This window comes from Macaca thibetana, chromosome 10 (genome assembly GCF_024542745.1).
Source record: "Macaca thibetana thibetana isolate TM-01 chromosome 10, ASM2454274v1, whole genome shotgun sequence".
NCBI classification, from domain to species: Eukaryota; Metazoa; Chordata; class Mammalia; order Primates; family Cercopithecidae; genus Macaca; species Macaca thibetana.
In genome coordinates, this window is record NC_065587.1 from 14,302,501 (window position 1) to 14,330,468 (window position 27,968).

The window sequence follows — 27,968 nt, forward strand, 5'->3', positions numbered from 1 at the left end:
AAAAGATTTCTCTATGGTAAATGATACTGTTTGATATCTTTTTATCTACAGTTGAACTTCTTTCAAAGTTGGAGTCAGTCTTCTCAAACCCTGTTGTTGCTTTATCAACTAACTTTATATCATCTTCTAAAAACTTTGTCGTCATTTCAGTTATGTTCACAGCATCTTCACCAGGAATAGATTCCATCTCAAGAAACCACTTTCTTTGCTTATCCATAAAAAGCCACCTCTCATCCACTCAAGTTTTATCATGAGATTGCAGCAATTCACTCACATCTTCAGGCTTCACTTCTAATTCGAGCTGTTTTCCTATTTCCAGAACATCTGAATTACTTCCTCTTCTGAAATATTGAACCCCTCAAAGTCATCTATAAGAGTTGGAACCAATTCTTCCAAATTCCTGTTAATGTTGATATTTTGACCTCCTCCCACGAATCACAAATGTTCTTATTGGCATCGAGAATGTTGAGTCCTTTCCAGAAGATTTTTTATTTACTTTGCCCAGATCCATCAGAGGAATCACGGTCTCTGGCAGCTATAGCCTTATGAAATGTATTCCTTTTTTATTATTATTATACTTTAAGTTCTAGGGTACATGTGCACAATGTGCAGGTTTGTTACATATGTATACTTGTGCCATGTTGGTGTGCTGCACCCATCAACTCATCAGCACCCATCAACTCATCATTTACATAAAATGTATTTCTTAAATAATGAGACTTCAAAGTCAAAATTACTCTTGATCCATGGGCTACAAAATAGATGTTGTGTTAGCGGGCATGAAAACAACATTCATCTCCTTGTACATCTCCATCAGAGCTCTTGGGAACCAGGTGCACGGTAAATGAGCAGTAATATTTGGAAATCTTCTTTCTGAGCAGTAGATCTTAATAGTGGGCTTAAAGTATTCAGTAAATCCTGCTGTAAACAGATGTGCTGTATTTGGGCTTTTTTGTTCCATTTATAGAGCACAGGTAGAGTAGATTTAGCATATTGCTTAAGGGCTCTAAAATTTTTAGAATGGTAAATGAGCCTTGGCTTCAACTTAAAGTCACCAGTTGCATTAGCCCCTATCAAGAGAGTTAGCCTGTCTTTTGAAGCTTTGAAGCCAACCATTGACCTCTCTTGCTACGAAAGTCCTCGATGGCACCTTCCTCCAATAGAAGGCTGTTGCATCTACCTTGAAAATTTGTTGTTTAGTGTGGCCACCTTCATCAATGATCTTAACCAGATCTTCTGGACAATTTATTGCAGCTTCTCCATCAGCACTTGCCCCTTCACCTTGCACTTTAGTGTATGCAGGAGCTTCTTTCTTAAACCTCATGAACCAAACTCTACTAGCTTCCAACTTTTCTTCTGCAGCTTCCTCACCTCTCTCAGCCTTCATACTATTGAAGAGAGTTAGGGCCTTTCTCTGGATTAGACTTTGGCTTAAGGGAATGCTGTGGCTGGTTTGATCTACCCAGACCACTCAAAGTTTCTCCATATCCGCAAATATATTTCACTTTCTTATCATTCATAGAGAGTAGCACTTTTAATTTCCTTTAAGCACTTTCCCTTTGCATTCATATCTTGGCTAACTGTTTGACATAACAGGCCTAGCTTTCAGCTTGCCTGAGTTTATGACATGCCTTCCTCACTAAGCTTAATTGTTTCTAGCTTTGATTTAAAGTGAGATACGTTCAACTCTCCTTTTCTTTCACTTGAACTCTTAGAGGCCATTGTAGGGTTCTTAATTGCCCTAGTTTCAGTATTGTCGTGTCTTAGAGAATAGGGAGGTCCAAGGAGAGGGAGAGAAACAGGGACATGGCCAATTGGTGGAACAGGCAGAACATACATAACACTTATCAATTAAGTTCTCCATCTTATATGGTGCAGTTCATGGCACTCTAAAACAATTACAATGGTAACATCCAAGATCACTGATCACAGATCGCCATAACAGATATAATAATAATGAAGAAGTAGGCCGGGCGCAGTGGCTCAAGCCTGTAATCCCAACACTTTAGAAGGCTGAGGCGGGTGGATCACCTGAGGTCAGGAGTTCAAGACCAGCCTGGCCAACATGGCAAAACCCCATCTCTACTAAAAATACAAAAATTAGCCGGGCGTGGTGGCGGGTGCTTGTAATCCCAGCTACTCGGTTAGCTGAGGCAAGAGAATCACTTGAACCTGGGAGGCGAAGGTTGCAGCGAGTCGAGATCGCACCACTGCACTCCAGCCTGGGTGACAGAGCAAGATTCTGTCTCAAAAAACAAAATATATATATATATATACACACACATATATATATACACACATATATATATATTTTTAGAATGTGTTTAATAATAAATACAAAAGAAGGCTATTTTAACAGACAACAAAATGAAAGGGCAACGTACAGATTGGGAAACATTATTTGCAAACCATATATTAGATAAGGGTTAATATCCGAGGTTTTTAAAATATATATTCTTGTTTAAACTAAAGTCTCAATATCCAAGATTTATAAAGAACAGACACAACTCAATAGCAAGAAAATGTATAACACAATTTAAAAATGAGCAAAGGACTTTAATAGGCATTTCTCCAAAGATGACATTAAAATGGCCAATAGGTAAATGGGAAAGTGTTTAACATTACTAATCTTCAGGGAAATGCCAATGAAAATGACTGTGAGATACCACTTCACACCCGTGAGGGTAACTATTATCAAAAGACATAAGATAACGAGTGTTGGCGAGGGTGTGGAGAAAAGGGAATCCTCGCACACTGTTAGGTGGTAATGTAGGTTGATGCCACCATTGTGGAAAATAGTATGGAGTTTCCTCAAAGAAAAGTAAAAATAGAACTCCCATATGACCCAGCAATATGTCTTCTGGTTTATACCCAAAGGAAATGAAATCACCACCTTGTAATGATACTTACGCTCCCCAGGTGCGGTGGCTCGCGCCTGTAATCCCAGCCCTTCGGGAGGCTGAGGCGCTTGCATCATGAGGTCAGAAGTTCGAGACCAGCCTGGCCAACATGACAAAACTCTCTCTCTACTAAAAATACAAAACCTAGCCAGGCGTGGTGGCAGGCGCCTGTAATCCCAGCTACTCGGGAGCCTGAAGCATGAGAATCACTTGAACCCAGGAGGCGGAGGTTGCAGTGAGCCGAGACTGTGCCATTGCACTCTAGCCTAGGCAACAAAGGGAGACCCTGTCCCCGCAAAAAAAAAAAATAATAAAAAAGGTATCTACACTCCCATGTTCATTGCAGCAATACTCACAATAGCCAAAATATGGAAACAATCTAGATGTCCATCAATGGATGAATGAATAAAGAAACTATGGTGTTTACATACAATGGAATATTATTTATGATTCAGCCTTTAAAAAGGGAGAGATCTGCCATTTGCCATAACGTGCATGAACCTGGAGGACAATATGCTAAGTGAAATAAGCCAGACACGGAAGAAAACTATTTTATGACCCCACTGATATGAAATCTTTACCAAAAAAAAAAAAAAGTCAAATATCAAGTATGTAGAGATAGAGAATAAAACAGTGGTTACCAAGATCTTGGGTGACAGGGAAGAAATGGAGAGATATAGGTCAAAGGATTCAAAGTAGCAAATGTATAGGGTGAACAAGTCCAGAGCCCTAATGTACAACATGGGGACTATTGTTAATAATAGTGTACTGTATTCAGGATTTTTGCTAAATGAGGTTATAGCTGCTCCTGCCACACAGGGAAAAACTGAGTACTATGTGAGATGATGGATGTGTTTATTTTTTCCACTATAGCAACCCTTTTGCTGTATATATGTAATCATACAACATCATGTTGTATACCTTAAAGTATACACGATAAAATGTACTTAAAAAAAATTTTAGGCCGGGAGCGGTGGTTCACGCCTATAATGTCAGCACTTAGGGAGGCCAGGGCAGGCAGATCACCTGAGGTTGAGAGTTCCAGACCCGGCCAACATAGTAAAACTCCGTCTCTACCAAAAATACAAAAATTAACAAAGCTTGGTGGTACATGTCTGAAATCCCAACTACTCAGGAGGCTGAGGCACAAGAATCACTTGAGCCCGGGAGGCAGAGGTTGCAGTGAGCCGAGATCGCACCATTGCACTCCAGCCTTGGCAACAGAGCAAGACTCCATATCAAAAAAAAAAAAAAAAAAATTAAAAATCAAGCTTTTTTAAAGATTATTTTAACTTGTACAGATTATGTTCATCAGGATTAGGTTTGGCTATAAAGTTTCGTGCATTTTATTTTTGTTGTTGTTTTTTTTTGTTTGTTTATTTACCTAAAATTTAAAAGATAGGACAGGTGTGGTGGCATGCACCTGTAGTCTCAGCTACTCAGGAGATGGAGGAAGGAAGATCATTTAAGCCCAAGAGTTTGAGGTCACAGTAAGCTATGATCATGCCACTACGATCCAATCTGGGTGACAAAGCAAGAGCTTCTCTCTAAAAAACTTAAAAGTAAGAAAATAAAGATAGTTGATAGTTTATTTCTTTCTCATTGCACTGCTATGGAGATAAGTTGTCCACGACTGCTATAACACTCCATGGTGGTGTGGCTCGGATACCCTTTATCTTATTCTACCATCATGCAGCTCTCCATTTTCAAGATTGCCTCATCGACCAAGATGGCGGTTGGAGCTCCTTAGTCCACGTGCCAAGAGGAAAGGACTGAGAAGGGCACATCCCATACCCTGAAGGCCTTTCCTCCCAAGTCATTCCCACCATTTCCGCTTGCATCCCATTGGTCAAAACTTTGTCACATGGCCACCTCTAGCTGCAAGGGAAGTTGGGAACTAAAGTCTACATTCTGGGAAGCCATATGTCCAGGGAAAACTTGAAAAGAACAAGATATATTTGGAAACAGCCTCTGTCACAGCAGGGAATAAAGAATAACGATAAAATGAAGAGTGCTTATGCACTCACTACCAAGTTAAAAAATAGAGCATTCCTGGGACATTGAAGCAGTTGTGTGCCCTACCCTATCTCAGGAAAACATTCTTTTTTTTTTTCTTTGAGACAGGGTCTTCCTCTGTCACACAATCTGGAGTGCGGTAGCATGATCATGGCTCACTGCAGCCTCAGGCTCCCAGGCTCCAGCAGTCCTCCTGCCTCAGCACCCTGAGTAGCTGGGACTACAGGTGTGCACCACCATGCTTGGCTAATTTTTTATTTTTTTGTAGAGATAGGATTTCGCCATGTTGCCCAGGCTGGGTTGGAACTCCTGGGCTCAAGCGATCCTCCCACCTCCACCTCCCAAAGTGCAGGGATTACAGGTGTGAGCCACCACGCCCAGCTACAAACACTCTTAAACTTGATGTTTATCATTCTCTTGCTTGACTTTATAGTTTTGCCACATACACATGTATTTCTAAATAATCTATAACTTAGTTGTACATGTTTTTAACTTTGTGAAAATGGAATTATGCCATATGTATTTTTCTGCAGCTTGATTTTTTCTGTCCAGTGCTATGTTTGTGGAATTCATCTGGGTTGACTTGTGTAGCTGTAATTCACTCATTTTCACTGCTGTCTACTACATTACATCAATATACTACAAGCTGCTATCATTTTTCTGATAATAGAAATCTGGGCTATTCCCAGTTAGTTGTTGTTATGAGCAGTGCTATTATGAACATTCTCAAACATTGTGTGCATGTATGCAAGTGTTTCTTCAACACACATTTCTAAGCAGAATTGCTGAGTTGTGGGCTATATGTATATTTTGATATATTCAAATAGATATGGAGTTGGGGCAGGGTCTCACTCTGTCACTCAGGCTGAAGTGCAGTGGCATGATCTTAGCTCACTGCAACCTCCACCTCCTGGGTTCAAGCAATTCTCCCACCTCAGCCTCCCCAGTAGCTGGGACTACAGGTGTGTGCCACCACACCCGACTAATTTTTGTATTTTGGGTAGAGACCGGGTTTCACCATGTTGGCCAGGCTGGTCTAGAACTCCTGATCTCAAGTGACCCACCCACCTTGGCCTCCCAAAGTGCTGGGATTACAGGCATGAGCTACCGTGCTCAGCCAGATATAGTCAAATAGTCAAATAGGTGTTTTTTGTTTGGTTGTTTGTTTGTTTGTTTGTTTTTTGAGATGGATTCTTGCTCTTGTCGCCTAGGCTGGAGTGCAACGGCACAATCTTGGCTCACTGCAACCTCCGCCTCCCAGATTCAAACGATTCTCAGGCCTCAACCTCCTGAGTAGCTGGGATTACAGGCCCCTGCCACCAGACCTGGCTAATTTTTGTATTTTTAGTAGAGATGGGGTTTCACCATGTTGGCCAGGGGGATCTCGAACTCCTGACCTCAGGTGATCTGCCCACCTCAGCCTCCCAAAGTGCTGAGATTACAGGCGTGAGCCACCGGGCCTGGCCAGGTATAGTCAAGTAGGTTTTTCATAAGAAAAGTGCAAAAGATCCTGGTGCCCCAGGGATTCTAATATTTGGCATGACGCTCAACTGTTTAGGTGAATGGAAATGTATAGTACAGTCCCTGGCCACCCACACACACTAACTCATTCATTTAGTTATTTGTTCAATAAACTTTTGTCAGGCAGCCATTACCATTAATTAAAAGGCACGCCATCAATGTGATAATGATTTTTCAGGAAAAAAGAGACACACTGCAGTGAAGTGAACTCATGAATTATAAGACACATCTCAATTTCAGAAACATTGAAATTTGCATGTGAACGTCTTAGAATCAAGGAAAATATGATACATTCAGGGAATCCTCTAGAAGAAATTCTGCCCTTAAGGAGCTTACAGAGTTCCAGCTTCTTGTTCCCAAACAACCATACACAAACAGAATATGACCAAAGCAGCTAAAAGCTGCATGGCAGCCTCGCTACCCAACCCAAAGCATGGCCCCCTACTGGGGCCTGGCACCGTGGGTACTGCTGCAAACTCATGAGAAATACAGAGTGTCACCGAATCTGAACCTGGCTTAACATGATCCCCAGGGGCTTCTCATGCCCATTAAAATGCTGAAAAGGCACTGCTAAGGAGCATAGGAGAGGAAAAGTCTTCCCGGCTCAGGGCAATCAAGAAAGGCCTCCTGAAAGAGGCGTCATTTGAAGAAGAAGAAAAAGGAGGACCTACGTTGTTGAGTATCTGTTCTGGGTTAGGAACTGCACTGGGGCCCTTCACTTCTGTTATTTCATTGAGTCTTCAGAGTCAATCCCCTTACCCCCTCGGCAAGGACCGATATTGCCTTCTTACAGCAAAGGAAACGGAGGCACAGTTTTCACATAACTTGCCCAAATTCACACAGCTACTAGGTAACAGAGCCAAGCTTAGCAGCCAGATCTTTCTAACTCTGGAGCCCAATCTCCTCCCCCAAATCACGTGTAAAGAACTAAAGGGGCCCAGCACGGTGGCTCTTGCCTGTAATCCCAGCACTTTGGGAGGCCGAGGTGGGTGAATCACCTGAGGTCATGAGTTCAAGACCAGCCTGGCCAACATGACGAAACCCCATCTCTACTAAAAATACGAAAAAGTAGCCAGGGGTGATGGCTGGTGCCTGTAATCCCAGCTACTTGGGAGGCTGAGGCAGGAGAATTGCTTGAACCTGGGAGGCGGAGGTTGCAGTGAGCTGAGATCGTGCCATTGTACTCCAGCCTGGTCAACAGAGAGAGACTGTCTCCAAAAAAAAAAGAAAAGAAAAAGAAAGAAAAGAAAAACTAAAGAAGGAACCCGAGTGGCTGAGGAGGGCGGATCACTTGAGCCCAGGAGCTCAAGAACAGCCTAGGCAACATGGCGAGACCCCTCTCTACAAAATAATACAAAAATTAGACTACACATGCCTATAGTCACAGCTACCCGGGAGGCTGAGGTGGGAGGATCTCTTGAGCCCAGAAGGTCAAGGCTGCAGTGAGCCATGATTGCGCCACTGTACTCCAACCTGGGCAACACAGCAAGACCCTGTCTCAATAAAAAGAAGAAGAACTAAAGAGGTAGCTATGGAGACCAGAGCCAGGACAGGATGCAACTGAAGGTTGGATGAGCAATTGCTCATTGTTGGGGTCAGCTCCTGAGTGCTGGGGACTTCAGTGAAGTGGGAGCTCAGAGTCAATGGAAGGAGCAAATTCATGGCAGGCAAGCAGGACAGACCACTTACTTCATGTCACCCTGCCCAGTGGCTAGCACACAGCAGGCATTCGAAAGTAGCCATTGAGACTGCTCTCTCCCTTCTTGACCCCTAGCCCTTCCTCCCTTCCCTCCATCCCAAAAAAAAAAAGAAAAGAAAAGAAACTACCCACTGAAAGAATGAATGAACGAACGAAAGAACGATCAAACTCATAGGATGCCACATGTTCTGTTGTTGCAAACCATCCAACCCATGCTGGTGGCTGCGCTGTGCCCAGGGCCCTGGGGTTCCAGCCAGAAACAAGCCAGGCATGGCCCACCCTCCCTGAGGCCTCCCGAATCCCTGCCGTCAGGGAGGGTCTTGCCAGGAAAGCAAAAAGCCAGGAGCAGCAAAGGTTGAAAACACAGAGAAAGCAGCTCCCACCAAACCCTTCATTTGCTTCACTTAAAAATTTACTCAGACAGCCTCCTCCCCACGCCTCAGCTCGCTCCACCGTGTCCCCTCCTGGCTCCAGAGCTGCTCTTTCAGCTTCTCATGAATATGTGGAAAATAAAACAGAGTCTGTTCAGCCCCTAATGACCAGGTTTATGCGGAGCTTATTGTGTCTAAAGAAACAAGACAGCAGTTGGTGTGAGATATTAATGTGCTTTTTACAAAGCTGATGAAACCTCCTCTTAAACTACTTAATACCTGCAAGCTGCAATTCCCAGCCTGAAACGGTGAACTCCTGGAGCCAGAACTGTGCCAGCCCACGGCGCAGCCCTTGGCCTTTCCGTCTCGGCGGGGCCTCAACTCACTCGGCTTGGCGGTTGGCGAGGCACTGCCAATCTTCTGGGATGGGGGTTCCATGGAGAGTCATGGTTGTTGAGCCCCTTCGCTGAATAACTCTTGGTGGGGGAGTCTTCCCTGCATCCCCTTTCCTCCCCGGAAGCTCAAAGCCAATTCCCGAGGGGGCAGGGGAGAGTGAGACCCCTGCGCTCCGCTCCAGTCATCGTCCACCCTCACCCTCACCCACCCAGCCCTCCGATGGGCCCAGTCCTTTTGCAAATCTCCAATCCCACCAATTTGTCACGTCTATTGTACCAGCTGACCCCTCACACAGGATCACCCTTCATCCAGTGGTGTGCTGGTAAATGTTTAACAACCAGTTCCCTGGGTGGGAGGTGGGGACCTTGGTTTGTAGCATTTGCCGTGGGTTCCCACCGTGTGAATACGCCAACCGTATTCAATTTCAAACTGTTAACAAGAGCTGGGAAGACACTGGCGATGAGCTCACTCGAGCAGGGGCGAGCCGGCACACACACTGCTGGCTTCGGGCCTTCTCTCAAGTCCTGTTACTCCCAACTCTGCTCTACGAAACCTTCTCCCACCCACGGGGACAGTGTGTTCCCTCCTGTGTCCCACACTTCCCTGACTGCTCTTGCTAGAAAGCCCTCCTCACCCTTCCACCACGTCCTCATCACGCCTACACACACAGACACATACACACACATAGACACACACACCCATGCACAGACACACACACACACCCATGTACACACAGAGAGACAAACACACATGCACACACATACACAGGCACACACACACACGCAGACACAGACACACACGTACACATACAGACACAGACACACAAACACACATGCACACACAGAAACACACACACACACCCATGCGCACACACACACACCCCCATGTACACACAGACACACACAGAGACACACACACACACGCACATGCACAGACACACACGCCCATGCACAGACACACGCCCATGGACACACAGACACACGCCCATGCACACACAGACACACACACGCATGCACACACACACACCCATGCACACACAGACACACAAACACGCACATGCACAGACACACATGCCCATGCACACACAGACGCACACCCATGCACACACAGATGCACACGCATGCACACACACCCAGGTACACACAGACACACACGCACACGCACATGCACACACACGCCCATGCACACACACACACATCCATGCACACACAGACACACAAACACATATGCACATGCACAGACACACATGCATGCACACACATAGACGCACACACCCATACACACACAGACACACACAGACACACACACACAGACACAGACCCCTCCCTGCTTTACCAGGCTGACTCCTCCACTTTGTGTCAGCTCAGGCACCTGCTCTTCCTCAGGAGACCTGTGTCACCCACACACTCTCACGCCTGGACATGCCTTCCTTCTGTGTGCCCCAGACACGCTCCGCTGTCCTCTGTCATCACACACACCCTCTACACCACAGCGTGTGTTTTCTGTCTGCTACCATAGACTGCAAGTTCTTTGAGGACAGAAAGTATATTTTTCCCCCTCTGTGTTCTCAGCAGGTTGCACAAAGCATGGCATAGAGTTGGTGCTACATAAATGATAGCTGAACAATTGTGCTGCCATAAGGCCTCGTACCTCCTTCTAATATATTATGTGAGGCGTTGCACTCTAAATTCTGTACCATCTGTCTTTCTCCCTAGAATGTGAGCCTGAAAGGCAGAGATTAGGTTAGATTTTCCTCTACCATCCCAGTGCTAGGCACTTGACCCCTTAGTCTCCACCATAGGGAGAGAGGATGCCTAGAAATGAAGCCAGCTGGGAGGAAAGTCAGAGATGGAGAGAGATTCCAGATTTTGGAGCACCTGGATCCATCTGTGCCTGAAGCCATCACAACCCCCAGGGTAGATTACCACCAACCAGAAGGAAATACAATGGAACCCCAGGCTGGCCTTAGGGAAATGAAATCTCATTCATTTCATCACCTCTCACCATTCTCCTCTTACTGGAGTGATATCTGTTGACGCAGATGTCCTACGAAGTTCAAATTTCACCTCTAATGCTTGAGTGCTGCTAGTATCCCCTCCCCTCCCACACCCTTCCCCAGCACCACCATTAGTCAGACTGAATCCAGGGCCCACTGAGGTCCAAGTGCTCCTGGGCACCCTGTGCTCCTCCAGCCGACCCTCACAGCCTCATCGCCACCGGAGGCGTTGGAACCAATCTCACCATGACCTGTATCCCAGTTTACCCCCATCACTCCTCCCTACTCATCACTTGTCCCTCAGGGCCATGTGTCCCCTGATCTGGCTGGATCTCTAACTCCCCCGCCCTCCTAAATCCTTGCCATGGGACCTTCTAGATTTTAGGTCACAGTGCCAGCAGAATCCCCCCTTCCTGTCCTTGCTCGAATGGAAACCTGGCTCTCCCCGAAGGACACCACCGCCCCTGCAAACTCTCACTGTGGAGAGTGTTTTACTGCCCACATCCCAGGCCTCCCTGGACCTCATCAACATTTCCGGTCCATTTCCCTGCCTCCTCCCTAAACTCCCTGTCTCTGTGAAACACATCTCAGCCTACCTGTCTGACTCCCTCATGGCCACCGTCATTCAGTCCTTGGGGAGCTGAGCGCTGGCTCACTGCCTCTGCCTCCAATGCTGCTCCCGTTATCATCCTTGGAGATTCTACAACCAGGCAAGCAGCCCCTCCAGTCCCTGATCTTGACCCCTTCACTCCAACCTGATGTGCCAGCGCTGCCTCACCCATTGTTAAATATTGAAATTCTGTTGTACCAATCAGTCTTGCTATGTCAGGGAAGCTGGCCGGGGGCAGGGGTGGCTCCTGTGTTGGGCCCGGCAGAGAGAAGAGAGGAGCTGGGACTAAGGCTCCATCTCCTCTCCTCGCTGCCCAAGGCTGGGTTGAGATCTCAGCTCTGTTCTCAGGTTCTATAAGCTCCAAGGCCCACCCCAAGGGTGGGGGCAAGAGAAGCAGAGTGGCCCTGACCTCCTGAGGCTGCTGGGCATGGAGAGGTCCTCCAGTCAAACAGTAGAGGACAAGTTAGGAGAAGATTCTGCACTCGCCGAGATGGAATGACCCTTACTCTAACAGGGAAGTTTAGGGAGCATCTGGTATGGTTCCCTGTGTCAAAGCATGGTCCAGTCAAGCCATCATTTAGCTCATAACAGCCTCATCATCAAAAGATCACACCATTCATTTCTAAAACCCAGTCGGTGGTTTGGGGCTTATTAGAATAATTTGATGAATCATTTGCCCTTCACATTTTAACCGGGTAGGCAGTTTCTTAATATATACTTGATGTATACAGAACATATGAGCGAACATTGTAGTTTTGCCTTATCTATTAATTTGTATGACCTTTCCAGTGCGTACTTGAAGATCATCCTACCTCCACCTGTCCCGAGCCACCTCATTCGGGCTCTTACCCTTGCCCTTGGCATTTCCAATACCCGCGCCCCCTCAACTCTGTCTTTTACATCCCACTCTCTGGCTACCACGTGTCACCCTTGCAGCTCACTCCCATGCACTCCCATTTCAATAATGCTTTGACCCCACCCCTGCCTTTGCACTGCCTCACTTGCCCTTCAGGTCCTCATTTCCCTGTTTACCCAGCTTGGACTCCATGATCCATCCTCATAATCCCTCCTCTCCACCCTCTCCCTGTTGCACTCACCTCACAAACCTCCTCCTGGTTAGAGGCGACTCTGCAGCTAACTGCACCCACGCCCCGAATGTGGCCGGAGAAAGCCACAGAATCTCAGAAGAGACCTTCATGCCACTGACACACATACTTCACAGCCTGGTCCACTCCCTCCCACTCTCGCTTCCCTTCCTCTGTCCTCCCATCCCCAACCCTTCCTCCCCGTCCTCTCAGTTAATGCTCCTACTTCCCATTTCGTCGGGAAAATAGAAGCAAGCAGAAGAGAAGTGTTATACCCTCCCACCATGTCTGCCCATCCCCAGCACTGCACCCACGAGCTCTGCCATCCCTCCTGGCACAGCACCATCCATCCTTGCACTGTGTCCTGGGCCTCGTCTCCTTGCGCAGTGCACCTGTATTGCGCCCCCATCTCTGCAGGTCATCCCTTCTGTCCTTCTTTCTTTTACTTTTTTATTTTTATTTTATTTTCGAGACAGAGTCTTGCTCTGTCACCAGACTAGAGTGCAATGGTGCTATCCCAGCTCGCTGCAGCTTCGAACACCTGGGTTCAAGGGATCCTCCTGCCTCAGCCTCCCAAGTAAGCTAGGACCACAGACACATACCACCACACTTGGCTAATTAGTTTTTATTTTTTGTAGATATAGGGTCTTGCTATGTTGCCCAGGCTGGTTTTGAACTCCTGGGTTCAAGGGATCCTCCTGTCTCAGCTTCCCAAAGCTAAAGCCTGAGCCACTGCCCCCAGTCCTTCCCTTCTTCCCTCTCTACTAGAACATTCCCACTAGTAGCATACAGGACTTAATATCTCCCTCCAACACAAAGCAGCCAGCACTAGCCAGCTAATGGAGGACACCCCAGTAGCACAGTGCAGGGAGACACAGGGAGGTTAGGAGAAAGAGGCAACAAAGGACATGGTGGGCGCTCAGGCAGCAGGACCAGCACGCATGTGCCAAGGTCCTGAGGTAGGAGGGAGCGTGGCAGGAAAGAAGGCAGAGATGAGCAGGGAGGGAGGAGGCAGGTGGGAGGTGAGGCCAGAGGTGGAGGTTGAGGGTCAGGCTTTGTTAGAGATGTTGAGCTTTTCCCCGAGAGCACTGGGAAGCTGGAGTGTTTCCGAGCTGGAGGTGGCATGATCAGATTTGCATGTACAAAGGATCACTGTCATAGCTCTGTAGAGAAGGATAAGAGTGGGTGCAAACTGATGAGTGGGGAGGCCACGGCAGCCATCCAGGGAGCAGGGATGGTGGCCTGGTGGTGGGCGGTGCTGTCTCAGAGGCATCAGGCAAGTTTGAGACACTAAGAATCTAACACAGACAGGACACCCTGATGGATGGAGCCTGCAGGGAGGAGGAAGACATAGATGTCGGCGCTGACAACTAGGCTCAGGCTTACACCAGGAAGTCCTGGAGAAGCATTTGCCGAGCTAACTGGGGCCTCCAGAGCACCAGGCAGGAGGGAAAGATCAGGAGTTCACGTTCAGTGCCTTTAAAACATCCACCAAGAGACATCAAATAGGCAGTTGGATACCCAGGTCTAGGCCTCGAGGAGAGGTCTGGGCCACTGATTATCTCACACGGCCTCTCTGTTAGCATCTCCTGAACCCTCCTTCTATGCCAGGCACTGTGCTAGGAGCCGATGGTCCAAGGATGAGTGAGGCCCAGGCTTGCACCGGAGGAGCCACCAGGCTCCCCGTAGAATGTGAGCTCCTGTTCCTGTGGGGTCTTACCCTTGCCCTTGGCATTTCCAATACCCGCACCCCCTCCACTCTGTCTTTTACATTCCACTCTCTGGCTACCACGTGCCACCCTTGCAGCTCACTCCCATGCACCCCCATTTCAATAATGCTTTGACCCCCAACCCTAGGCTCAAAAGCATTGACTGCCCTCCCCTGCACCACCCCGCACCCCTGCCTTTGCACTGCCTCACTTGCCCTTCAGGTCCTCATTTCCCTGTTTACCCAGCTTGGACTCCATGATCCATCCTCATAATCCCTCCCTTTCCACCCTCCTGTTCCTGTGGGGAACAGGAGTGGGTGTGGCCCACCAGGATGCAGCTGGGGCCCTTCTGGGTTAAGCTCTGTCCTCAATTTGTGGGACGCCTCGGGGCATGTCAGTACTGCTCTCTGAGCCTCACTCCTGCACAGATTCTTTATAAAGATGCCTGGCACCGGCTTGCTGAAATATTTGTCAGATTGAATTGAAAGGATATGAAAGTGCTTCGCAAAGTGCTTTTCAAATACACTGATTCATAATTGTAACAATAGGGAGAATTTGTTATCCTCTTAGCAGCTGGTATGAAGACTTTTGCCACAGAGAAGGGTGTGTGGTTGGATTAGGGAAACAAGGCACTACGGAGGGGACAAGGCTTCCTTTTAACACCCCAAGATGCAGGAGGGCAGAGAAGCCATGACAGGAGAGGGGTGGGAACAGCAAAAAGCACGGAACCCAAAACACTCAGAGAAGACACCTGCCCATGGGACCATTTTGAGTGGCCCTACCAAGCTTCAGTGAAGCGACCAGAAGTCCCGATATGCTCTGGGGAATTGTTTCTCTTGTAGAAAAAGTTGGTGAATTTGGTACAGGGAGAGCTCATGTGTGAAAGGAAGTTACAGAGGTTCCTCTTTTCCATTATATGCAGCATAGCCAGAAGTTCCTAAAATGCTTATATTTCTATGTAGTAATAAGTATCCCTGTATACTATATACCTGCGTACTATTAGGTTGGTGCAAAGTAATTACGGTTTCACTATTACTTGGATGGCAAAAACCACAATTGCTTTTGCACCAAACTAATATATAATTCTATATTTTGTACATACATATAGGTCTAGGCTGGCCACAGTGGCTCATGCCTGTAATCCCAGCACTTTTGGTGGCCACGGTAGCTGCCATCTCTTGAGGTCAGGAGTGGGGGACCAGCCTGGCCAATATGGTGAAATCCCGTCTCTACTAAAATACAAAAATTAGCCAGTTATGATGGTGTGTGCCTGTAACCCCGGCTACTTGGGAGGCTGAGGCAGGAGAATCGCTTGAACTCGGGAGGCGGAGGTTGCAGTGAGCCGAGATCGTGCCATTGCACTTAAGCCTGGGTGACAGAGTGAGACTCCATTTCAGAAAAAAAAAAAAAAGGTATATGTAATACCGTAAAATTCCTGAGTAATATCTATAGTACATACTGGAATCTGCCTCTACTTTATAAGACATAGTCTCAGGACTGTAGAAGGAAATCATTGCCAACATGTATTGAGGGCTCTATTAATTAGGTCACACTAGCTACTAAGTCAGTGGCTGGACATAGTCAAATTTCATTTCTCTCTCACGTCAATGCCCCCAAGGACTTCCTAAATGTGTCAGGCACTGTTCTGACTACTCAACATGCATCAGCTCAGTGAACCTCCACGACAATCTGCCAGGGAAGAATTCTTGTTATTGCCACTCTCAGGTGAGGACATTGAGTGACACACAGCTGGACCCAGGCAGTCCAGCTGTGCAACCTGCGTCTTACCCACTGTGCATACACCCCACCCAATTCTTCTTCCATTCAGAGAAGGTTAAAGGACGTTCGCTGTGCCTATGCTGGTGCTGGGGATAAGATGGTGAATGAAAGTCTCTGCTGTCAGGAAGCCGATGCTCTGGTGATTGTACGGTCTATGCTACTTATCAGTTTTTGGAAAGGCTGCATTCAAGAGTTCACTCACTCATCAGTGAACACAGGGGAGGACCTGCCTGTGACACTGTGCTGGGATTTGCCCCCGGGCCGGTTCTCACCTTCCCAGCAGGCACCAAGGAAATGTTTAGAGTCAAAAGACCCTAGTTGGAGCCCTGATTCCATCATATCCTAGCCACAAGTATTTACTCAGATAGTTTAGCCTCCCTGAGCCTCAGTGTCCTCATCTGTACAATGGGGATGATAAGACCCCTCTCACAGGCCTGTGGTGGAACCAAATTGAGTTGTAGTTCAAGAACTTGGCCAAGGGTACAGCCCCCAGGGGGCTCAATCTCCTCCCCACCCCCATATTTATTTCAGAGCGGTTGGCGGCTGGGTTTGGTGAATTTCGTGCAATTGCAGATGGGAAAGTGTTTTGCAGGCTCTTCTAAAGGGCTGTGGCAGCATCTGGCAGCACCAGTGTGGGGTGTGTCCCCTTTAGAAAGTGATCTGCTGCTTTCTCACATGTAAAATGCAGGGTGACTCCCAGCCAAGCTGGGGCACAGAGACGGGCTGAGGAGTGTTCGTCAGCCTCCTCCGTGGCAGTCCCCAGCCCGGAATCAAGCCTCCACCACTGCCAAGCCTCCGCTAATCCTCAGAAGCTTCGGTGCAGGGACAGAAGGCAGCGTTTTGAAGTCCTCGGCTTTAGATCCTCTCCGCAGTACTGCGGGTGTGTATTGTGATTCACCAGGCAGATGTCCAAACAGACAAAATGAAACCTTCCTTCAGGGGTGAGGGAGACGGCTGAGTGAGTTTCCAAAGAGCCAGAAGTCTAGAAGAGGCAGGTGGGCCCTAAGCGCCCCCAAAACTATGATGTTTCATGCGCTCCTTCTCCCCTTGTTTTGCAGGGAATTTCAAAGGTCTGTGCAAGCAAATCGATCACTTCCCAGAGGATGCAGATTACGAAGCTGACACAGCAGAATATTTCCTCCGTGAGTGCACACAATTGTTTTTATCTCCCTCCTGGTGGTGGGCCCTGCCCTTCCATCCTTCACAGAGTCAAGGACCAGGCCTATCTAGAGGCCCTCATCACAGCAGAGGGCAGGCAAAAGCTGAATCTCTCTCCTTTCCGGAGTGCAGACCTTCATACATGCTGTTCCCTCTGCCTGCAATGCCCTTCCCTCCCCGTCTTTGTCTGGCAAACTCCTACTCAGTCGACCTCAGCTAAAACATCACCTTCTCCAGGAAGTCCTTCCTGCCTTCTGCATGAGTTCCCAGAGGACAGTACTTTATCATTGCTGTGGGGTCCTTGACTATTTGAGTAACCATCTCCCAACTCTGCTAGCGTATGGACTCACCCTAGCATTCACCATTATATTCTCGGCCCAGTGCTTGGCATGTAATAAGTGCTCAGTGAATATTTCTTGAATAATTGGATGAAGTAACCCACCAGGCAGTGCCAGATTGGAACTTCTAATGAAAAAAAAAAAAAAAAAAAGAGAGAGAGAGAGAGATTTTTTTCTTCCCCCGCAAGTCAAGTAAGTCAAAGTTAAATCCTGATGTAACAGCTGCAATCTTAAATCCACCTGAGACATATTATCAAGAGAAAGCAGTCTGAGGCCCCAAGGAAATGTCTCAAGTATCAGCAAAAACTAACAAGGCTACCTATTCCCTGAGAAAGGGATTTCCAAGAGAGGGGCTGAGAGTCCTTGATGCCTGGGACAGCAAAGCCAAAGGTTCTCAGGCCATCTCTTTGGAAGGAGGTTTGCTCTCCTCCCAGGAGCATCCCCACCTCTGCTCCAGACCCTTCCACCTCCCCTCCCCAACAGCACAAGGGTTGCCATTACCCTCAGATCACTTTTATGAAGCATGTAGGAGGCATTTTATTATATAGATTGCCCCTGTCTCTTTCAATAATTACTTCTCACATCAAGCCCAGCTCTCAGGTCAGCCTGGAATCTGGTTTCATTGAAAAGCCCGTGGAATGTGAAGTCAGTCAGGCAGCTGGGAAGAGAGAGGGAGGCAACACGATGCAATTTTTAGATTCTTTTTTTTAAAGGAAAAAATATCATACCCTGCTCGTCATTTCCTTTTATGAATTCCCTCAAGACATTGCTCTTAACTGGAATTCCTAACAGGCCATTTGGTTGTGGTTACCTGTTACCTACGACTGTGTCTGGGGTGGGGCTGCAGGAACCCGGCTGTGCAGTAAATGTGGGTTGAGCTTCTGTGTGCTGGATCCTGTGCTCAGTGCTGGGGAGGCCAAGATGGATGAGGGAGACGCAGTCCCTGGCCCCAAGAAGAGCACAGCCTGGCGGGGAGGGTCCTTGGAAAAACAGCTCAACTTGGGAGACACTGCATGATAGAGGTGAGGCCTGAATGTAGAAGGCAGAAGCCAGCAAGCAAAGCCAAGCCTCACACTGGGAGCCATACTCCCGGAGCACAGGGCTCACCAGGTGGAGTCTGAATTATGTCATGCTTTATCTGCTAGGCAGTAAGCGCCTGGGGGCAGGAAACTTGTCTCATTCATTGCTGCCCTTATAACGGCTCAATGAATGCTTTTTGTTAAGAAGAGATAGAGGATTCTTCAGTGGCAATTCCTAACAATTCAACACCTCCATTTCCTTGTTTTTAAGAAAGAAGAGCATAGAGCATAGAGTATTTGGTTCATTTTGGTGTCCCTGGACAAAAGACTTGGACTCAGATTGGCAACACAGGATTCTGAAGGTCTGATTTGAGTTGACTTAATCCAACAATATTTTTTGAACATCTGTAACAGGGGTCAGCAAACTTTTTCTGTAAAGGATCAGATGTTGAATATTTTAGGCTTTTGGGGCCATACAGTCTCTGTCCCATTTACCCAACTCTGCTCTTGTGGCCACTGACAATAAGGAGGCATATGTGTGGCTGTGTTACAGTGAAGCTTAACTTGATTTACACAACCAGGCAGCAGTCTTCATTTGGTATAGTTTGCTGACCCCTGGTCTATAAAATGCTAGTCCTGGGCTGGACAACAAAAATCATTTTTTAAAGCTGGAAGACATGAGTTTCTATCATTCTCTACGAAGTTCTAACCTAGATCTTGAGAGAAGCTGGGAGACAGGGATGATTTTTCTAGAAGGATTCCCCCTGCCCCCACTCCCTACCCCTGCTTCTGATTCAGAAGCTCCTCTGGGGCCTCCCTGGCACGCTGCATATGTCTACAATTCAACCCTGACCACGCTTTGCTGCAATTTTGCTGGTTCACACTTGGGATCCCCAAGAGGCTATGAGCTTCTTGAAGGCAGAGCTATATCCCATTCATTTCTGCACCCCAAGCACCCAGAAAAGGCCATGGCAGGGAATTTGACCCAAAAAAGCACTTTGATGACTCAGCAATGAAGTGACTGGGTGGGTGAATATGCGAACACTCAAGTAAATCATAGTCTAATGCCCCGAGATCAATGCAAGCAACAGGCTTCCAGAAGAAAACAGCTGGGTCCCCATTCGCCAGAGGTAGGCAGGTGGCTTCCAGAGGTGTGCAGAGCTTAGGCCCAAGGAGGCGGGCTGAGCTGCACCTGGGGTGGGCAGGGCCTGAGTCCACTCCTAGTTAAGGTCTGTCAAATCCATCTGCACAGCTCATCTGCCGCAGGGGAGGCTGTGAGGGGGCAGAAGCAGCCCCTCTCCCTGAGGGCTAGCCATCTGGAGGGAGACCTACGGACCTAATGTTTATGCTGCATGCTGGAATAGAAGGAAGCGTGTGGTGCTGAGGGAACCTGTTCCCTAACCCAGACCAGAGGAGGTCCTTCCAGAAGGGTTCCCTACAGAAGATGGCACCAGAGCCCATTCATTCATTCATTCACTTGAGAGATATTTACTAAGCACTCACTGAGTGCCAACACTATTGTCAGTCCTGGGGATCCAAGAGTAAATCAAACAAAGAGGGCCAGTGCCTTCATGAAGGGTATATCCTAGTGTAAGAAACAAGTAATAAACAAGTGTGAAACACCCTCTCCCTGCCCTCTGCACCCTGAGATAGTTTTGTTGTTGTTGTTGTTGAGATGGAGTCTCTTGCTCTTTCATCCAGGTAGGAGTGCAAGTGACACCAAACCTCTGCTTTCCGGGTTCAAGTGATTCTCCTGCCTCAGCCTCCCGAGTAGCTGGGATTACATGCGTGTGCCACTATGCCTGGCTAATTTTTTGTATTTTTAGTAAAGATGGGGTTTCACCAAGTAAGCCAGGCTGGTCTTAAACTCCTGACCTCAGGTGATCCGCCTGCCTCGGCCTCCCAAAGTGTTGGGATTACAGGCGTGAGCCACCATGCCCAGCCCCAGCTGAGATAGTTTCTGAGTGGTCTGGGAGGAGTTGGAGAGTGGAGAGTGATGGGGGAGGGACCAGTGGGTCCTGGGGGCATGTCACTTAGATAAGGTGGTCCCACAGTTTCTCTGAGTGAAGAAAGGGAACTAGGTAAGATTTCTAGGGAAAAGAGTAGCTGACAGAGAGAAGAGCAAGAGCAGGGTCCTTAAAGCAGACACAAAGCATCATGTTTGAGGATCAGCGGTGTGGCTGGTCCTGCAGGAGCCCAGTGCAGGGGTAGAGTGGGGTCCTACAGCACAGGAACCCAGTCATGTGGGCCTGGGACCAAGGGGAGACCTCAGTTCTCATTCTAAGTGTGATGGGAATGACCGATTTAGACACGTCAGCCTGGCTGCTGTGGTAGTGATGGTTGGAAACGGAGGCAGGGAGCCCAGGTGGCGGGGTTGGGGGGTGGGGGGAAACCAGAGTGTAACCATGGTGATGGTGAGAAGGAAGGAGATGTTTGGGAGACGGAGCTGACAGCAGCAGAGGTGGCCACTGATGGAGCATGGGCCATGAGGCAGGGGACAGATTTCAGGATAGGGACAGAAGTGAAAGGAGAGGGAAGAAGCAGTCAAGCAACTCTTCTTTCTCCCCAAAGAGCAGATTTCAACCCATGTAGAGCATCTCCTAAGGGACCTGGGGCTTGTTTTCGATGTTCCCAAACAGCTCAATTAATTCTTTTTTTGTTTTGTTTTGTTTTGTTTTAAGATGGAGTCTTGCTCTGTCACCCAGGCTGGAGTGCAGTGGCGCAATCTTGGCTCACTGAAACCTCTGCCTCCTGGGTTCAAGCGATTCTCCTGCTTCAGCCTCCTGAGTAGCTAGGATTACAGGCGCCCGCCACCACATCTGGCTAACTTTTGTATTTTTAGTAGAGACGGGATTTCGCCATGTTGGCCAGGTTGGTCTCGAACTCCTGACCTCAGGTGATCCACCCACCTCAGCCTCCCGAAGTGCTGAGATTACAGGCGCCAACAAGAGCGAAACTCCACTTCAAAAAATAAAAATAAAAAGAAGAACGAACAGTAAGTGCAAAGGTCCTGGCTTGGGAGCATGCCTGGAATATCTGAGGAACAGGACTGAGCCTCGTAAGAGAAGAACGGAGTGAGCAAGGAAGGGCAAAGGAAGAGCAGGTGTGGAGAGTCCCAAGGACCCTGTGGGTTGCAGCGAGAATTTGGGGGTTTGCTCTGGTTGACCGACACCATCTCACTTTTGAACAGGCTCTGGCTGCTGTGTTCATAAGGGACTGAAATGGGATGAGGGCAGAAGCTGACAGAAGAGTTAGAACTCTGTTGCTATAATTTAGGCAGGAGGTGATGGCAGCTTGAACCAGAGTGGTAGCAGTGAAAGGGGTGAAAAAGGATCAATGTTGAAAATATTTCCAGGGCACCACACACAGGATTTTCTGAAAGGCTGAACGTGGATTTCGAGAGAAAGGAAGGAGGCAAGGATGGTGCCAAGACTCGTGCCCATGGGGGAGCAACAGGTTGAGACTGGGGCTCAATATCAGCCATACTCAGTTAGAGATGCCTGTGGGACTTCCTGGGGCAATGTCATGGGCTCGGTATGAACCTGAGTCCAGTGTTCACAGGAGAGGTCCCGGCCAGAGATAGTGAGTTTTCGCGTTGTTGGCATGTAGGTGATATTTAAAGCCATGAGACTCAGTGAACTCACCAAGGGAGTGGTACACAGAGAGAAGGGGAGAGGCCCAGACACTAAGCTCCAGAACACCATGAAGGCTTAGGGGCCAGGGAGATGAGGACACTCCAGGAAAGGGGGCTGAGCAGGAGTGGCCAGTGAGGTGTCTAGGGTAACTCCCACCATCCTTGCTACACCAGCTGAACTGGGGATGTAGAGCAGAGAGGGAGGACAGAGAATGCCAGAAGGGCATGTCTGGACAGCAATTCAGAGCTCATCTCCTGGGGTGAAAAGGATGGTGGGGCTCACTGCACTCAACCCAGCAGGCCGAGCTTAAGACGTTGCCCAGCCTCTTGGAGGGCCTGGCAGAAGGAAGGCACTCAATTAATACCTGATGGACAAATGAATGAATGAATGGACACTCTTACTCCCCAGTGCCTATGAGTATCTGTGGTTCCCTCTCCTGAACCACACTGATAGAGAAACAGCTATAGGAGCCCCTGGTCACCACCCTGGGCTCCATAAAGGCATGACCAACATGGACTTAGCCCCACCTATCACTGGCTTATCCAGTAATGAATGGTGACTGGACTGCTTCTCCCAACCAGCGCTGTGGGCCCATCGAATGTGTCTGTTGTGGTGGCCTCCATATCCTCTTCCCTCGTTAACCAAAGATTGAGGAGCGTGGTGAGGAATGAGGCAGTGGTGACTGGGGTGTGACTTCTCTTGAATGTCAAGCATGCATCCGTGCATCTGTCTTTGTGCACGAGGGCATGAGTCTGTGCTGTGTTCCGTGTCTTTCGGTACCTGCATGTCTGTGTGTCTGAGTGTCCGTGTCTGAATGTGTAAGCACTTGTGTGTTTGCACGTGTCTGTGTGTATGTGGATCCGTGTGTGTGGTGTGTGTGTGTGTATGTATGTGTGTTGTGTCCAGGAGATAGGAGTTGACATTTCCTAGCTGTCCTACTGTGATTTGGAGTAAGGGAAGAAGAATCAGAGGAATTTGGCTTCCTCCAACAGTCATGTATTAAGCACCTACTGTGTGCAAGACCCCAAAATCCACTCTATTGTGACCACTCATAGTCCAGGACTGAGGGGTATGGTCAGGTCTCCCCACTCCATATTCAGAGCCTGGGGCTGGAGGTGGAAGTGAGGGGCCCAGGGCTGGCTGCTCTCTCTGACGCACTCCCTCCAAGGAGTGTGTCATAGGCCACACACACAGACAGTCCTCAACGGGTGGATCACCAGGCCACACTCCAGAGCCAGAAGTGGACAGAAGGGGGAAGGGAGGTGAGCCCTCTGCAAAGCCGATGCCCCCACTCAGCTCCCCCCAACACACACAAGAGATGTACGCCCAGTTGCCTTTAAACTTGACGCCTCCCCAGCGATTCACTGACCACCTGAGGATGATGACAGGCAGCCTGGGGGAAGCCAATAGCAGGAGTGGAACGGAGGAGGGAGGCAGAAGGCAGCCGAGGCAGGGAGGACCCACGCGAGGGGCTTCTGGGGGGCGAATTTACAGAACTTGGACACCAGTGGGAGGCAGGCTTTGGCACACTCGGGGCTTCAAATCCAGCTCTACCACTTCCCGGTGAACCTCCCTGGGCCTCGGTTTCCTCGCAGTGGGGACGATGCTCATTGTCATCTTCCTAGCATTGCCATGAGGATTAAGGGAGTTAGAGTTGGACAGCTCTTCACACCTGCCCGGAGCCAGTGAACATTCAGCAGGCATTCACCACAATCCATGCTCACTGTTGCGTCCCATTGCATAGTGATGAGTGCAAAGAACAAAGAGGAAACAGGGAGGAGAGATGGGCACCCAGGGAGGGTTTCAGTTTGCAACAGGGTGGTCAGAAAGTCCTTGCGGCAAAGGTGACGTTGGAGCAGAGGCCTGAAGGCGGTGAGGGAGAGCTTGGGAGGTGCAGATATCCTGGAAGAGCATTCAGGCAGAGGGAACCGCCAGTGCAAAGTATCTGAGACTGGCGGGTTCAAAACAGCCAGGACACCCTGTGATAAGCAGACGAGGGGCAGGCAGGTGGGAGAAGGGGTGGGGACCAGGACTCGGGAGCCTCTGCTTTCCCCTGAGATGAGACCACCGTGGGAGGGTTCTGAGCAGGGGACAGGCATGGTCTGATGTTCAGGCTACCAGTATCACTCCAGCTTCTGCAGGAGAGGGAGACCACCTAGGAGACCACGGCTACCCTCCAGGCTCAAAAGGCAGGTGCTCAGGCCCGGTAGTGGAGAGGTGGCTGAGAAGGGGTTTGATTCTAGATGTATTTGACACGACAGCCAGCAGTTTTTTTGTTTGTTTGTTTTTGTTTTGTTTTGTTTTGTTTTACAGACAGTTTTGCTTTTGTTGCCCAGGCTGGAGTGCAGTGGCATGATCTCAGCTCACTGTAACCTCCACCTCCTGGGTTCAAGTGATTCTTCTGCCTCATTCTCCCAAGTAGCTGGGATTACAGGTGTCTGCCACCACGCCCGGCTCATTTTTTTGTATTTAGTAGAGACGGGTTTTTACCATGTTGGTCAGGCCGGTCTTGACCTCACGTGATCCACCCGCCTCGGCCTCCCAACGTGCTGGGATTACAGGTGTGAGCTATCATGCCCAGCCGAGCTGGCAGCTTTTACTGACAGCCTGGATGGGGGAAGTAAGAGAGAGGTCTTGTGGATGGCGAGCAGTTCTGGCTGGCAGATGGGGCGAACATCACTGCCCTTCTCTGAGGCTGGGAATGTAGGACGAGGCTGCTGTGCGGGGAGGTGACCACTCTATGCCAGTCTGTTTCATCTTGGTTTCTGTTACGGAATCTTCTCCCCACGGACTGTGAACAGCTTGAGGACACCACAAGGAGTGGCTGCAAATAGAGTGTCCTCCTCCCACCCACCCACCCCCTCCAGCACAGGGCCTTTCCCAGGATCAGACCCAGGAGAGGTTTGCTGAGTGAATAAACAAGGTACCGCCCGCCCTACAGCAGCTGGCATGCTCACCCTCTTCCCAGAATGAGGTCAGAGGAGGATATTGGGTATCAAGTTGGGCCACAGTCACCCTTCTCTGCCTCAGACAGTGTCCCACGTCCCCATTGTCCCTCTCTCCCCAGCTCCTCCAGTCCCACCGGGGAGCATGAGCCAGGGAGGTGTGGGGAGACCAGGTGTCAAGTCCCGAGCTTGTTACTTAGAATAAAGGGGCCTGAATTCAAGGGGTGCTCCACTCTGTGACCTTTGGCAAGTTACACAACTTCTCTGAGCCTCCCGTGAAGAGTGCTTTTTAGGTCTTCCCAGAGCCGCAGGGGAACAGCATGAGGGGTGTCCACCAGGCCTCACCCCCCTAGAGTTTTAGAAGTGTAGTGATCCATCATTCCGGCTTTTTTTTTTTTTTTTTTGAGATGGAGTCTCACTCTGTCGCCCAGGCTGGAGTGCAGTGGTACCATCTCGGCTCACTGCAACCTCCGCCTCCTGGGTTCAAGCAATACTCCTGTCTCCGTAGCTGGGATTACAAGTGCACGCCACCACACCCAGCTAATTTTTTGTATTTTTTAGTAGAGACGTGGTTTCACCATGTTGGCCAGGTTGGTCTCGAACTCTTCACTTCAAGGGATCTGCCAGCCTTGGCCTCCCAAAGTGCTGGGATTACAGGCGTAAGCTACCGCACCCAGCCCATCATCCTAGCTTCTGAAATGCTGGAGTGAGACACTCCCTTAGGATCACCCAGCCCCACCCGCCCATTTTACAGATGAGGGAAAAATGGAGGCCCAAGAGGGAAAATGACCTGCCCCAGCCCAGCACACTTTCTGGGACTGCACGCTGGGAGTGTTATCCAGGTCCGTTATCCTGCTACCTGTCCCCTGCCCAGGGCTGTCAGCCCCTTCTGGAAAGCATTGCCATAAGGGGGCTTCTGAGAGACATCTCCAGAAGTCATTGCAACCAATGTGGCTTAAACCATTGTGACCCCATCCCATGGTTAGGAAGCATCTAAGCTGCCACTTGTACTCAATCACATCTGCAGAACCAGAGCAAAATGATCACCAAAAGCCACCGTCCAGAATGCACACTGGTCAGCAGTTTCTATTCTATCCTAGTTCATTTTTTTTTTTTTTTTTTTTTTTTTCCAAGACGGAGTCTCACTCTGTCGCCAGGTTGGAGTGCAGTGGCGTGATCTGAGCTCACTGCAACCTCCGCCTCCCTGGTTCAAGCAAGTCTCCTGCCTCAGCCTCCTGAGTAGCTGGGACTACAGGTGCACGCCACCACACCCAGTGAATTTTTGTATTCTTAGTAGAGACGGGGTTTCACCATGTTGGCCAGGATGGTCTCAATCCCTTGACCTCGTGATCCTCCCACCTCGGCCTCCCAAAGTGCTGGGATTACAGGTGAGAGCCACCGCGCCCTGCCCCTGTTTCTTTTTTTTGAGACGGAGTCTCTCTCTGTCACCCGGGCTGGAATGCAGTGGCCGGATCTCAGCTCACTGCAAGCTCCGCCTCCCGGGTTTATGCCATTCTCCTGCCTCAGCCTCCCGAGTAGCTGGGACTACAGGCGCCCGCCACCTCGCCCGGCTAGTTTTTTGTATTTTTTAGTAGAGACGGGGTTTCATCGTGTTAGCCAGGATGGTCTCGATCTCCTGACCTCGTGATCCGCCCGTCTCGGCCTCCCAAAGTGCTGGGATTACAGGCTTGTGCCACCGCGCCTGGCCCTGTTCATTTCTTTAAAGGCTGGTTGCTACCACTACACTGATTTCATGACCTAGTAATGAGTCACAACCTGCACTTTAATAAACAGCGGCCTCGATAACCCAAAGCCCCATGAGAGACAGCAACAATTTACTCCGCTGGAATGATGACTACGATTTGCTGGTGCTCCTCGCGTACCAGGCATTATTCTCATCACTTCAAGTGTGTGTACTCAGTTACTCCTCATAGCATCCTGTGAGCTAGGTGTGCTTGTGATCTCCATATGGCAGAGGGGGCAGCAGAGGCCCCCGGGGGACCAGGTTACAGCTAAGAAGATGGACTCAGGCAGCCTTTCTCCTGAGCCTGTGTGACTGGTCACCAATCTCTACTGACAGCAGGAAGCAGGGACGTATCCGGCATCCTGCACAGATGGTACTCCCCAAGTTAGCTCCCTGGGCTCCCAAAATGCTTTTCATGTGCTATTATATATAGCACACATTCATTGAACACTTGACGATGTGCCAGCCCTGACACTTAAAACATTATCTTAATTCATCTTCACAACCACTCTATGAAGGTGAGATGACCAGTGTCCCCATCACACAGATGGGAAAGGCAAGGCACAGAGGTTACACAGCCAGTGGGGGTCCAGGAGGAGACCCCAAGTGGGCTGCCTCTGGAACCCATGCTCCAAACCATAGCATTTGACTTCTCTTTCTCTGTCTCACCCACCATCTTTGTTCTCCTTTTTCTTCTTTGAGGTCTTTCTGTCTCTCTCTCACATATACACACAAACACATACACACACACACACGCACGCACACACAGAGGCATTTTGGGGGTTTTGTTTGTTTATTTTTAATTTTTTACTTCCATGGGTTGTTGGGGAACAGGTGGTGTTTAGTTACATGAGTTAGCTCTTTAGTGGTGATTTGTGAGATTTTGGTGCACCCATCACCCAAGCAGCATACACTGAATCCAATTTGTAGCCTTTTGTCCCTCACCCCCTCCCCACCCTTTCCCCCTAGATCCCCAGAGTCCACTGTATCATTCTTATGCCTTTGCATCCGCACAGGATAGCTCCCGCTTATGAGCGAGAACATACA

At 49.0% G+C, this 27,968-nt stretch overlaps 3 protein-coding genes across 10 annotated transcripts in view; 2 read left to right on the forward strand and 1 right to left on the reverse strand.

Annotated features, from left to right (window-relative positions):
- MPST (mercaptopyruvate sulfurtransferase) overlaps positions 1 to 27,968 on the reverse strand; it is a 462,750-nt gene that overhangs the window by 423,179 nt on the left and 11,603 nt on the right. The window lies entirely within an intron of this gene.
- TXN2 (thioredoxin 2) overlaps positions 1 to 27,968 on the forward strand; it is a 393,736-nt gene that overhangs the window by 251,960 nt on the left and 113,808 nt on the right. The window lies entirely within an intron of this gene.
- The window catches only part of CACNG2 (calcium voltage-gated channel auxiliary subunit gamma 2), a 139,029-nt gene that overhangs the window by 98,709 nt on the left and 12,352 nt on the right, over positions 1 to 27,968 (forward strand). The window contains exon 2 of the mRNA XM_050806343.1: positions 17,141 to 17,224. Coding sequence (XP_050662300.1) covers positions 17,141 to 17,224 — 84 coding nt within the window. The remainder of the gene's footprint in view (positions 1 to 17,140; positions 17,225 to 27,968) is intronic.